This window comes from Necator americanus, chromosome I (assembly GCF_031761385.1).
Source record: "Necator americanus strain Aroian chromosome I, whole genome shotgun sequence".
Classification (NCBI taxonomy): domain Eukaryota; kingdom Metazoa; phylum Nematoda; class Chromadorea; order Rhabditida; family Ancylostomatidae; genus Necator; species Necator americanus.
In genome coordinates, this window is record NC_087371.1 from 32475273 (window position 1) to 32490217 (window position 14945).

Consider the following 14945-nt stretch of genomic DNA (forward strand, 5'->3'; position numbering starts at 1 on the left):
ACGACTAGAAAAAAGATCTCATTTCGTTTTTTTCCCTGCTTTTTTACTTCAAATAGTAAAGAACGGTCGTTTGAAATCCAGTAAATCCCGGTGATTTTGGTCCCTACTAAGGTCCCTACGAATTTCGTTTTGTATTAATTTGGCCCGTCCAAATCCTGGCAAGAATTATTCTATCATAATCATATTCCTGATTCGAAAAAAAAAATTTAGGAGAAATTTCATCTTTCATTGGAAAAGGTCAGCACGACGGTCCGCTGAACAGAACAGGATTTTTTTTGGTTTTATGAATTCGCTATGAATTCTACTCTTGAAAGCATTATTTCAAACTCAATCTCATTTATTTTATTCGCTTCATTCATTCATTCATTCGCTCGTTCATTTATTCATTCATTCATTCATTCCCCAAGAAGATTTTTCATAGTCAAACTTCAATCCAGAAGCACAAATCATCCTGGCATCGACTTAAGTGCAGTAAATGCATCAATTTTCATAACCTTTGCGATCAAATCCACCATTTATCAGTTTAGAGATCAAAATTGATTTAAAATCAACGATTTTTTCCCACTGCCTCGAATTTGACGCTAATATGGGATGGCAGTCGCTAGTAGCGCCATGATTTTTTAGTTCGGAGGTTAGTTGATCAATAATCTACGATGTAGAATGCAAAAATTACAGATATACACAGTCGAATTAAGGATCCAACAAAGATTTTTTCGAAAAAAATACAACTGGGGCAAAAAAAAACATTCTTAGGAAAATTTGGAGAAATTCCAGCGAAAATACGTTATCTACATATTATCGAATCATTTCAAGTGTTGTTACATTTGAAATTTAAACAATTTGAGAATTTCCTGGATTCACAAAAAATTAATTATTAATTAATTTTTTCTAAATCCAGGAAATTCTCACATAATCATTTTTGCCCATGGACACCTATGACGAAACATTACATAGTAAATTACATAATAAATAAAACGTAGTAAATAAACACATAAACATAATATAATAAACGTAATAAACATTAACTTAGTAAATATGGAGGAAACAAATAAAAAAGTTCAGAGAAGACGATGATGACCTTGGGAACAAGGAAGCTCTTTTTCAAAGAAAAATTAGAGAAGCTCTTTTTTTTAAAAAAGAAAATGTCCTTCACAGAGCAGTGTCAGATCGTTTTTCGATTAAATTGTGGTATATTATAAGGTTAGAGAAAATTTTACGACTCCACGAACTAGTCCCTAATCGAAAGCGACGCGATTAACGACGTACTATCTGACTATACTAGATGAATGGGTAGAAATTTACGCGTTACTGTGGCAATTTTATGTGAAGTGACGGGGAGGGATCCAGAGTACAGTATGGACAAAAATATTATTATTTTATTTCAGCCAAACCGAGCAGAAAACGATCGTAATCTGTAGAGATGCGGGCTCGGCTAAAGGAAAATAAGCCTAAGCAAGCGTAAGGTGGCCGATGGACCATCCGGATGGATGTGGAGGAGGAGTTTGAGGGTTTTCTGAGGGAAATGGGCATAATTTTCACAATTTTACCCAAACCGAGCAGAAAATACGCAATCTGTAGAGATGCGGGCTCGGCTAAGACAAAATAAGCCAAATAAGCGGATTGCTTGCTTTGTTGCTGTTTCCTGGATCTTGAACTACTGCGGTATCCTTAGCTGATCTCCCAGCTGTGAATTTGCCGGTTTCTTCCTCCATGGATGATACTTTCTTCACCATAGATGCGATAGTTAGAGCCGGTGCTCTGTCCTCCTTCACTTTTGAACCGGTTGGGGAAAGGACCCCTTCACTTGAGCTGCACCCCATCAGCTAAACCCTCTTCACCTGAGTAGGGTACGGCTTTTCCCCTAACGCACTTATGGCCTTCACCTTCATTTTGGGACCCGAGGCGGGACAAATAAACATAAATAAAACAAATTGCCGCAACAACAACAAACAGGTCGGATCTATTGGCGGGTTCTGGACACTTAACTGTTCCTTGTAAGGCGCTTAAAGGCATCCCCACCCCAAGAATAGGAGGTGGTACGGATTTCAGGTGGAGTATTCGTATACGGGATCGTAGATTATATGGAGAGGGGAGTGATTCCATTCATTTCTTCCTAATCGCCGTAAAAAACGGCCCGGAAGATACGGCTTCGAGCGATCCGGCGCGCTATTTTCTACAACGAGTTCGATTGGAGCGCGCCAGCCGCGTGCTTCCGGGCCGTTTTTTTGCGGCAGTTAGGAAAAATGCACGGGATCACCCGCCCTCTCCATAATCGACGATCCCGTGTACGAATACCCCACCTAAAATCCGTACCACCTCAGATTCGTGGGGTGATGCCTTTAAAGCATTTAAAGGAGCCTTTAAAGGATCAAGATTTTGAAATCTAGCGCTAAACACGGAAAAAATATGGCACCATAGTAGGAGCTGTATGGATGAAAGCGTGCTCTAAATCCAAACCGATCATATTATTCGACAGAAAAAAATATTATTCTTGGCTTAAGATGGTGTAAATTACGCAGAAATCCCTAAATTTCTAAGTGAATTCTAAGCGATCGTGCTCAAAGGACGCATGTGTTTCCGCGAAGCACCCACGGTGTGAGTGATTTCGGTACTCAGATCAAAATGGAGACAGCATTCATCCTGGAAAAGAGATGTCTACGGTAGATTCCTTGAAAACGGTCATAAGAGAATGAAAAACAGAGCAAGGACGATGTTCTCAGGTCACGTCTACTATATTTCACGAATTTTCCGGAGAATTTAGCCCAACGCAACCAAAGTTTTTTCTGAATTCGGCAAATTTCTCCTTTTCTCTCTTACAGGTTACATTTAAAGGAAGCATCAAAAATGTGTTCAGATACGAAGAAGCCAGGATTTACGAAAAAAAAACGGAACAGAATCCTTTCCAATCATGCACTTGTATTTTTCCTTTCCACAGTTTTCCATGAATTTCAGAAAAAAAAACAGAGATATGGCTAGAAATATCAAATATCACATTTTTGATGTTTCCTTAAAATGCAAATTGTAAGCGGAAAGGAAAAATAGAACAATTCATAGGATTAAATAATTCTGCGTTTATAACGATGATTTGGTTTCTGCGAAAAAATTCCTTAAACGTGAAAACACAAAAAATAACCCCGAATAATCGTAATTCAAACGATGTAGGAATTTTTCTTTCAGAAAAAATTAAATAGCGAAAGCGTTAACGATCCCTATAGCCTTTCAAAACTGTAATCCGAAGAAACGATTATTGATGTCACCCCACTAAATCCAGCAGTGCTATCGTAGCATCCGAATGTGCTGCGGTAGTACCGCTGCATCACTTTTAAAACTACGAGAAACTCCGGCAAAGAGAGCAAGTAAACAGGCAACAACAACGATAAAAAAGAGGAGAAATGAAATGGAATCAAGTAGTTCGGGAAATTTCCCCTCGACAGCTATTAAAGGATTTCGGCAACTCAGCGAGTCAACTGGTCCTCGACTGAATCATTACGAGATCAACAAGACGTTTAGGAACGAGCACAGCAACAACATGTGATCGCTTAAATGGAACGGGTTACTCGCACGAAGGTGGTTCGTAGTGACAAACATATGTTTTGACGAAAATCAAAAATATTCTGGAGAGAGCAAGAATTTGCGAACTATTCAAACTACAGTAATTAGCTGATGTTACCGGGATGTAATATGTATACTTGAAAAATCCAAAAAAAAATCCCAAGACCGCAAGAGAATTTGTGGTTGATTTTTGAGGAGATTTTTTCTCTTTTTCGCCGTCCAGAAAATTACCCACAGTTGACAGAACAGATCATAACGCGTATGTATGTGTATCTCTCGGACAAACATTAAAGGCATAACCTCAAGAATCTGGCGTGGTACAAGTTTCAGGCCCCCGGAATGCCTATACGGGGTCGAAGATTGTGGGGAAGAGGGTGATTCCATTTCTTCCTGTATCAGTGTGAACGGACGACTCCGAAACGCTGTTTCTTAGGACGGCTTCTTTTGGAAAGCGCCACCATTGCGGCCCGCCCCCGCCTGTGATTCGTTGAAAACCCATGGACGAATCGCAGGCAGGGGCGGGGCGCAATGGTGGCCCGTTGCAAAAGAAGCCGTCGTAGGAAACAGTGTTTCGGGGTCGTTCGTTTACGCTGATACAGGGAAAGATGAACGAAATCATCCTCTTCCCCACTATCTACGACCCCGTATGGACAGCACCCGCCTGGAACCCGTACCACCCCAGATTCGCACCGTGATGCTTTTAATTGCATAACAGAACCGGAAATGTTAGGTATGTGAGGGTTCAGATTGAAGGGTAGAAAACTTTCGAGTACTGTACATAACCAATAAGTGTTTACCGAAGGAATTTTGAAGTAATTATAAGTCAAGTGGCCAAACATATGGCGGGAAACAGTAATGTTCCGGTTTGACCAGAACGGTTACTGTAGAATGTTCCTGGTACTTTGGTTCAGCAAATAAATATCGCTCTAAATTATAAAAAATGAAAAATAAACGGTATGAAATGGATTGGCACGGATAAACCGGGGCAAAGGAATGATGTCATCCTTCCATGTGCTTCGACTGGGTAGATCAATCAAGATCAAAAAACTCGAGGACATCTCAATGATTTTTTTCCTGAAAAAAAAATTTCCAGGAAATTTGTGCGAAGTGCATAGCCGCCATAGACGTCTATGCCATCAAGCTCATTGTTATTTCCTGCATTGTATTTCCATAAATTATCTTTGCGAATTACGGTAAACCCCTGGAACAAAAGGCAAGAAAAAATTCTCCTGAAGCAATGGCAGCACATATGTACAAAGTGATAGATTTACATAGAAAAGGGGATTTTTCTTTCGTTTTGAGGTCTTCGTAGAAGAATTATAAACTCCTCTTATTGTCTTTATTCATTATTTTCAGGATTAGAATAGGAAAGGATGAAGTGTCGGATGTTAGTGAACCTCTTTGGGATGCGTCTATGCTTTCGAGTTCAAGTCAATCATCTGAGGAATCCGTGTATGACCAATACAATGACTATCGGGAACAACCCGATGTATCAAATCAGTGTTTTTATCCATCCAGACAAGTTTTCTACCAATTTGTTGATCCCAAGAGGGTGGAAGGTTTGGTTGGTTCTTGGGCGGTTTCGAACCATCCGCTATACACGCCACAGCTGGGGCCAAACTTCCTATCAAGTGCCATATATCCGCCTCTGAATACAAACCCGGGGAAAATTACTAACATTTCAGATATTTCCCGAAATACAGTAAATCGAGGGGAAAGACGCCTGGGATACTACATCTACACACATCTGCATGGTCTAGAATTTTCACCACGTAAGGTCCCACACAGAATACATTTTTGGACTTGGCTGGACTAGAAGTGTGCTTACAAATGGCATGCATTGTCAGTTCGGTGAAGCTTTTCTTCAGATAATTGAATAAAATGATATTCTTATTTTAAATATTTCAACTTCAGGGGTTTTTTTAAAAATTATTCGAGCTCATTCGATATTTCCTTAGATAGAAGTGGGTTCAAATTTAAATGAACTCGCAACAATTACGTTAAGTTCAAAGGAAAACCGAGCACTTCTTTTCATTGGGAAAGCAGCAGTAGCGCAGCAATTTATATTCTAAAAAATATTCAAAGATACGTTTTAACAATCACAGTCACTCAAAAAGAAAGCAGTTGGAAGCCCCAACTTATGGAAAAAGAGATGACTGATCAAAATAAAAATGTAAAAAAGTGATTCCCTCTGTCAGTTTCTCTCAGACGGTTTGACAATACGATAAACCATTAAAACGGGATTTATGAGGTGGTTATACGGTTTTTAGAGATTATCCTCGGCTGCTGTGCCGGGCCCAAAGAAAAATATCCAAAATCCAAAGAAAAAATAAGAAATGCTTCATGCTATTTACGGGTCATTCACCTAAAGGTATCACCGCAAAAATTTGAGGTAGTGCGGGTTTCAAGTGGGTTATGCCTATACGGGGTCGTAGATTGTGGGGAGGAAGCTGTTTCCGTCCATTTTTCTTAATTCCCGTAAAAACGGCCAGGAAGGTGCAGCGCGTGCACAAGACTGACACGCTCCAATCGAACTCGTTGTGAGAAATAACGCCCCGGAACGCTTGAAGCCGCATTTTCTGGGTTGTTTTTTACGGAATTAGGAAGAAATGGACAGAATCACCCTCCTTCCCATAACCTTCATGGTTTTGCTCAAAAATTAGTACACAATTAAACTCTATGATGCTAAGATTCAAAGAAAGTCAAGCTTGGGACTTGTCCGAAGATTTTCTTACATCTAAAAGAGACGAATGTGCTCCCAGTTAGGTCAATTGACCAAGGAACGGCTCGATGAGGAAAATTCTTAGCTGGATTCAAGGGAAATGACTAGAAATTTTAACTCAATATTATTTTAACTCATTTTGAGGTAATCTTGTTTTAATGACTGGTAATCAAGGATCAGTTAAATCAGAGATCATCTATTAAAGTAGCAATTAAACCAAAAAGAATTAAGCTCAATCAGTTGATCATAAAAAGAATAGAAGTGAAGTATCAGGGCAGCAGCTAAGCTTAGAATAAAAAAAACGGAGGTGAGAGTCGGATAATCTCAGTTTAAAAGTAAATTATCACAGAAATTTTAATTGGATCAAATGAAATTTCAGCGCCACCATTGCCTGAAGGTCCCACGTATAGAATAAGAGTAAAGGATACGGTGTCTGGCGTTAATCAATCCGCTTGGGATCCGCCACCACGTTCACTTCAATTCAGAATCCGTTGAGGTTTGCGAACGGGTAACTGGCCTATACAATGACTTGTGAAAGAGCCCCAACTGATTCCATCTTCCCAACGATGCGACTTATTACGCGATAGAATGCGGGCAGCTTCGTGGTCGTACAAGCTACATGATTTAGTATAGAGAATAAACGAATAAAGTGTTTGGCTTTAATCCGCTTGAGACCCGCCATCAAGTTCACTTCAATTCAGAATCGTTTCAGGTTTACGAACGCGTAACTGGCCCACACAATGACTTGCGAGGGCTAGCCGATGGGTCAAGTCAGTGTTTTTATTCTCTCAGACAAGTCTGATACCAATTTATCCGGACCCCGAAGGGATGCGCGGTTTGGTGAGCACTGCGGCGGATTCGAACCTCCGATCGATCGCGCTGCCACGTCGTAACCTCTAACCGACTGCGCTACATCTGCGCCCCCATACATACGTACCATATAGAATGCCACAGAAATTTCGATAGAATTTCGCGAAGAAATTCCGGTCGATGCTCTCATATTACCATTTATTACGCTTATTTATTTATTTTTATTTATTTTATTACTAGGCTTCAGAAAAAAAAAACTTGATGTGACGACGACGCAAAGGAATTTGAAAATTTATTTCTGTCCATAAAATTTCTCATAAATCTCTAACCAACTGCGCTACACCCGACCTACAGGATATATTTCAAAAAATCCGTATAAAATAGAAGAATAGGCAATGAGGTATGTGCAATCCGTGCTGACCACACTATCGTTTCGATAAAAGAACGATTCGCTGTACGCTGTACGATCGACCAGCTCTATGAATAGACGCAAGAACATGCGCATTGTCGTAAGAAACGAAATCAGGTCAGCTGTGACAGCTAACTGAAGAATAGGACAGAGAACAGAATCTCTCGACAATAGGAAAAAAAAATTCCTGGGTTTGTGGAAATCAACCAGCGATCAGATCGGGAATTTTATCCTTTGACGACTCTAAAACAGCTAGATCCTGAACAAAATCCTAGAAATACCGAACGGGAAGCTCAAGAGGAGATAACCCGGCTGTAAAGACGTGACGTGACGAGAACAAGCTAGAGCACGAGCTAGAGTACCTAAGAGCTACCTAAGAGTCAATCGTTTCGTGGATTTTTCACGAACTATGATTGATGCAAGAAAACACTCGAAACAAGTTTTTTTCTTCCCCCTCCCCCCGACACAAAAGTACGATGGTTAAAAGTCCTTGAAATTGTCGCTAAGATTGAGTGGAAGTGTCATCCGAGTGGTGCAAGTACAGCATCGAGAGCAAATCCAGGAAAACAACTCGACGGCAGACAAGTGCAAAATTCACTAAGATTCACTCTAAGAAGGGGATTTAATGGGAATTCACTGGCAACTACAATGACTGGCAAGGCGATTTCTGGCCAAGTGAACCGTCGTCAATCGGTCGCCAGTCGACGTCGGTAGTGTCGAGGTCATAGTCGTCCATTCTCCACGTCGGGAATCGCTTAAAATTCTTCTTCGTCACTCGTCAAACGCTCGGACACTCGGAGGTCAAGAGCGCGTGAAATTAGAGTCTGTGCTTTTAGTCAATGTCAAGGAACCGGATCCACCTTTTGAGCGAGACGGCCAACAGCCAACAACAAAACCACAGAGAGAGAGATGGCGGAAATCGAGCAACAGAAAAAAACAACGGTTTAGAAATAATTGTCGAGGATGGGCGGAGTTCAGGAGGGGATTGAGAAGTGGAAGACGATGGAAAATTAAGGAAATCAAGAATTGTCCAGAAAAATCACAGAGAGCCCCCGTACTGGCCATGCTGGCTCGAGACGTTTTTTTTTTCAAAACTTTGGCTTTGTAGGGAATCACTCTGGGCATTGTTTTTTTTCCTTAAAAAAATCAAAAAAAAAACAAAGACGTGCACGAATATTTCGAAGAATTACGAAAAATAAACAAAATTTACGCAATTCTTGTCATGGATATATTATGAGGAATGAAGAATTTTACATAAGAGTTGTGCCAAAGTTAAGAATGATTTATAAAATAAAATATAATAATAATATATAATAAAAATAATATATAACATTAATATAATAATAATCTACCATAATAATAACATCAAATAAACAAAAAACAATAATAAAATAAAATTGATAAAAAATAATAATGAAATTAAAATAGAAATTTAAAACACCAAAGTCGACAAGAAAAAACTAGCTATAAACTGAAAATAACGTATAAGAATGAATAAACACTTTTTATTGGAGCTCACTGAAGTTTTTTTTTTTTTGAAGAAAATACTATAACGTTGGTTCAATTTCTCAGACGAAAAATCTTTTTGTAGAAGATTTCGTTGACGATAATTGCAGAAAAGAAACAAACGAAAAAAAAACCACCGAGAAAAACCTCCAGAAAAACGCTTTTTTTTTTTGAGGTTCATAAGAAGAACGTTCTAGAACACGCGCTACCAAAAAAAATCTTTCTAATTCTTGGGTACTGAGCCGAAATCGCAACGCAATTTGTGCAAAATTGCGTCGGTAGGTTTCGAAAAATAATGTGGTTCGGAAAATAGCAAAAATTACAAGATTTTTCATGGACCAAGAACGAAAAAGAGCCGCTCGGATACGTTAGATTCAAAACCACAGCCAATCGTGATTTCCCGAAATAAACGTTTCTGAAAAATTTCGTACGCGCTTAGCACAAGCTATGTATCAAAAATATTCAGGAAAACGAATTTCCCGGAATTCTGAGATTTTGCAGTAAATATCTAATCAAAGGCGTGTGTGCACAAAGCGCTGGAGAACCGATAACTATGGGATTTCTGGAAAAGTAGCTATGCTTTTATTTTTTTTCAAAGAAATGGAATTAGAGATCGAGAAACTTCAAGCTCATTTTAGAAGCGAGGAGTAGGGCATGATGACTCTTTTCACTCAACATAACTCTAAGGGATTTCGATAAGTCCTAAAAGTAGGGCAGCACGGCTATCGCTAAACTCTCAGTTAAAAAAACATTAGAGTTCAAAGGATAGAGTTAAGATAAGGATAAAAACACGGATTTTACTCATCGGCTAGCCCCCCCCCCAGGCCAGTTACACGTCCCTTAAACCTCAAACGATTCTGAATTGAAGTGAACGTGGTGGCGTGGTCCCAAGCGGATTGATCGACGCCAAAAACTTTATTCTTTATTCTTAGCCATGTCTCGCATAGCTCGGTCCACGTTTTTGTGCAAAATTTCGTCGTCGCCGACTTAAAAATAGAGATGTCAGAGCGGGAACGTGACTTGTGTGGAAACGGGACGTGATTTTGCACAATATCATTGCTATGTTTAATAGAGAACCAGTTGTGTTGAGTGTGTCAATTTCGCCACAGCCGGAGAATTAGCGGAGGCGAATCCTCGGGCGATAAAAATGAGCCCTCGATCAATACATACACTTTTCATGGGAGCAGGGAATTTGTAGCACTGAGAATCAGAAAGAGAAAATTATGCAGTTCAACTTAAGAATATTCATATGATATAGGGGATGATCATTTTCAAGGATATCACATTTCTGGAGAAATCAACAAATTTAAAGCAAGAATATTTTTTACACATGAAAAAAATCTAAATTATTTAGATTTAGATTTAATTATTATCATAGTAGGGATGTCAAAAATTCCCCATAAAAAATCATAAAAGAAATCTATTTTTAGACATGGAAAGAACTCGAAATTATTTGAAGGAATCAATCGATATGGATTGATAGGATCGTTAATCAGAAAATATAGATAATACCTCTGTAGTAGCATACATATATTACAAAACTCCACCTAAAATTAACATGTAGCCTGATTTTGCGATCGTTGCATATATTTTCGAGGTCCTCTCTTAAAAAATTATCTTTTTGTGAGGAAATTTGTGAGAATCAGGATGTAGTCATAGTAGGGATGTCAAAAAATCCCCATAAGGATGAAAAAGTACTTAAAAAGTAGAGAACTCTTTCTAAAGGACAGTGAAATAAGAAATATTAACAATTCCGGTACGCTTAAATGTCCTGCAGAGCGATACGGTAGCTGATGACGTCGAAAATTGAAAAACAGGCAAAGAGTATGGAAATATTTAGAAATAATATCTAAAATGTTTACATTCCCTTTTCAAAACCATTAAGAAAAAGGAATTAATTTAAGCGACCACCTTTGACGGATCACCGTTTTCATACGGTAGTAGCTGCTGGAATCCTGAAATATACGGTACTATCCGATAAGATAGTGCTAGTGCAGCATAACAATGGTGGGATTTCACGGATATCATTCAACACTACCGTTGGATTCTAGGATACCGTAATTATTCGTTAGAAAAAAGGTACGAGTGCTCTCATACGGGGTGTGGTTATGGGTTCGCATCCGGCAGCGGCAACCCTTCTGGACCCGTTGGGTCCTCCTCCTCAGCCTTCATCTGAGTTCAGGCTGAGGGTTAGTTCGGTACGAGTGACGTGAGGTGACATGCATGGATGATTAGTATCATATGATGGGGTCAACTGACGTTGTTCCCAAGTTCCGATCGAATTCGATCAGAACGGCAGCAGTGACGTCATCACAACGCCCAGGACCACAACCGGATGGAACTGGATACGTTCTGCTGTTGCGCAGTTGCGCAGTTAACGAGTGCGAGTGTCCATGCAAGTGGACGGATGAACATGCGGTCGCGTTAGTACGACGTATGGTAGAGTATAGTATCATGCAGAAAACTAGAAATACAGTAGGAAAAAATTAAACATTACCCCCGAAATGTCGCTTCACAATGTAGCGAGCGCTTGATTGTGTACCACACACAGACACACACACCCACACAGACACACGCGAGAACACGCGGGGGTGTGGAAGTATGGTGAAGACTGGGTGCGGGTGATAAGAGGTCAGAATTGAAAAGTCTTATAGATACGTTACGCTGCTATGGAGACGCAGACGCAAACGAACGTAAAGATTCACCCAATCATTCGGTTTTGTTCATCATCAAACGCAATGGAGGCGAAAGGTGAACAGGTAAGAAGAAGAAGAAGGAGAAGAAGCAAAAAAAAGAAGAAGAAGAAGAATCCTCGACCACAATGACAAACGAAACCGGACATTCACGCTTTACTGGTGTAATACACAGTATACTGTCTGTCAACGCATCGGTAATTATGTAAGAGACGTAATTACGGACCTAATGGGAACAGTGAGAAATTTTCAAGGTCATCTTTGATTCACAGGAACACTTCACGAATGGAAATGTCCTCGAAGGCTGCACACATTGATCGCTTTCCTATAACCTAGCGATCGGTTCAAAGGAGCTGAGCAGATCATCCGGATCAATCAATGATCCATATAGCATCGGAAAAAAGGGAATGGGCAGTAGAAGACCGTCAAAACACTTCCACCCAAGCTTCCCACAACAGATCAGCTGTCACCTGGGCCAAAGTTAACTGATTCGGTGATAAAATAGATCATTCAGTCGTTATCCGCCATATCATCATTCTCACATCGTTGCCGATCGGTGGTGATTCTGATCGATTCGATTCGATAACCGGATCCCGGCGATCGCCCCCTGTCTCTACCGTACCCGCCATAAAATCACAACCGTACTAACCCCCCCCCCCCCCTCCGTATAATCACTTTCCCAAAATTTCACAACGACGTAATAGGCGACGGCTTATAACAGTTATCGTTCGGATCATAAGGAGATTAGTTCGAATAACAAGGACTGGTTCAAATCCGACCGCCGTTGATCCGTCGTCGTCGTCGCCAAGTCCCCCCCCCCCCCCGTTCAGTCGCAAGTAAATGTGTCGAGATCAGAGAGCAGCTGGTAACGTTGACGTTGGCTAACGCCCAATTTAATGTCGACGCCGTTCCTCCAGTAAATTTTCGCATAAAATTCGCGTGAAATTCCATGGGCCGACGACATCGGCACATCAACGTCGGCATTTATCGCCTCATTCGAAAAAATTGCGATACTTTGCATTGATAAAACCGGTGTCCTCCACCGGTGTGGACGGTTTCAAATAAACAGGAGCGCATAAATGAAATGCCAGAAATTTCAGGGATTATTTTTCAGCGGACCGAAAAGAAACTGCAACTTTAGGGGGTTAAGAAATTTGTAATGGACGATCCGGAGATGACGTTAAGCTCCCTTAGACGACAGGGGAATTCGCTTCTTCTAAAAATGGATAATGTTATGCTTTTAAGGCATCAAGGCAGCTATAAAAAGCACAATATCCTCATCCCTTAAAGTCTCGTCATCCATAAAAGCATAAGGATGAAAAACTACAAAGGTTGCTAACCTAAAAGATACGATTTAGCGATGAGATGCTAATGTGATTAGGTAGGTAATTTTGATGATATCCCACCAAAAAACCCACCTCAGCTGAGCTGTGCACCAAAAATATAGGTATTGATTATTAGTGCGATGTAAACTTCTCTTGGATTACTGTGTGGATTACAGTAAAAAATGAGGTATCAGTATCGTTTCTAGTACAGTACAATTCATCAGAAATACATGAAGATCTGAAGCAGCGGTCCGAGAACGAAAAATACGGTAGCCGTTCACCTTAACCGTTAAACAAAATCTGAGAGCTCGGAATTTTGTTCCTTAAACTGACGTTTCCAGAATTTTCCGTTCCCAGAAACGTTGACCCCTCAGCCGAGAAGGGTATAACCACATTCTAAGGTTTTTTTTTCCGGGATTTTCCTCAAGTTCATTCCTCACATGCTGAACTTTTGAAGATTTAGCCAAGTTTGAAAATAGATTTGAATTAATGAGTAGTCCTTAACGTCCTTAACATGGTTAACAGCATAGAATACGGTATAGCACGGTGTACTGGTAATCAAGGATTATACTGAGGAAAAATTCCGAAAGAAAGAAAAAACTCTATTGTAAAGGACATTCGGAACCAGTTGTTGAGGAGAGTGTTATCGGACGGCGGCTGACAAAGTCTGAAACCGGAAATTGTTTGTGAAAAAAATAAATAAGTAGTGAAAGATGGAACCATAAGGTGAGGCCGATTCATACTTATTAAAGGGAGCGTCACGAAAATTCATAGGGAAATTTTTAGGCACCTTTTCGGGGGTTCACACAAAGGTGGAATGGTCTCTGCCTGGTAATTTAGGTCAAAAATAGTGGACCATCAACATTTTCAGGGTCATCGATGCAAAATAATTTGAATCAAGTAAGCGCTAAAGAGTAGACGACTAATTTCTGCAAATGCGGACACACTCGAATCAATACGTCTCATAGTAGGGTCAAAACGACATGAAACACGTACGCAATTGCGTACACGGCTTCTCTCGAGGCGTTTTGCTGAAGCGTAGCGGCTAGGAGCGTGGTGAAACCCTTGCTGGCATCGCCCATCGCTGCAGTTTACGAAGGTCCCAACTAGGTCCCAGTTGCTGCCTCCGCCACATTTCGAGCGCATATGCAAATGCACCGCAACTACACTTGAGATTCATGTCGTTTTGACCCGACTATAAATGACTAAGAATTCTGCAAATGCGGACCCACTAAAATCAGTACGTCTTACTTCCAAATAAGAAGATTTTAATGCGTTAAAGAGTAAATGACTAATTTCTGCAAATGCGGACCCAGTCAAATCATTACGTCTTATAGCTTATGTCTTAGCTGAAAGCGTTAGATGTGTCAATGTAACGCCTACGTCTCTAGAGCTAGCTCTAATATCGAACACATGAAATTGCGAGGAGCGCAGGGGCGAAGGAAAAAAAGGCGAGCGCAGGTCCTATCGGGAGTGGGGGGGGGAAGTGGTGACGCGAATCTAATGAGATGTCAGTTTGATAAAGGGAACATCAATGCCGTACGCGTCGACAGTGCACAGGATACGACGAATGAACGACGACGAAAAATGATTACCGGCGTAGGTAAATGAATCAGTCCGCGCACACGATGAGACAGATGGGTTCAGCGAAGAGTTCTGAGCGAAAAAATTTCCCAAAGAAAACAATATTAGGAGAAGTTTGTCATATTAAACTCGTAACACAATGATTCAATGATGATTCATTTCTCCAGGAAGGAAGAAAAAGGAGAGAAAGAATTGGTAGAATTCACGAAAAGTATAAGGTATTCTGACCCATCATCTAACGGGACTGCCCTTCGAATTTGTAACAGTTAGGGAGTAAATTAGGGAATTAAGAATTTAGGTAGTAATTTAGCGGAGAAAATTCTAGAAATGGTACATAGATTTAA

At 40.3% G+C, this 14945-nt stretch overlaps 2 protein-coding genes across 2 annotated transcripts in view; one reads left to right on the forward strand and one right to left on the reverse strand.

Moving 5' to 3' along the window:
* Positions 1-14945, reverse strand: part of RB195_007531 (uncharacterized protein) — a gene marked incomplete at both ends in the record, with an annotated part of 166133 nt that overhangs the window by 117920 nt on the left and 33268 nt on the right. The gene's annotated exons all lie outside the window — the stretch shown is intronic.
* Positions 11241-11824, forward strand: RB195_007532 (uncharacterized protein; the record flags this gene model as incomplete). The annotated part of the gene is made up of 2 exons (XM_064181213.1): positions 11241-11438; positions 11654-11824. 2 exons carry the CDS (start codon positions 11241-11243, stop codon positions 11822-11824), a joined length of 369 nt encoding a protein of 122 aa, XP_064038019.1.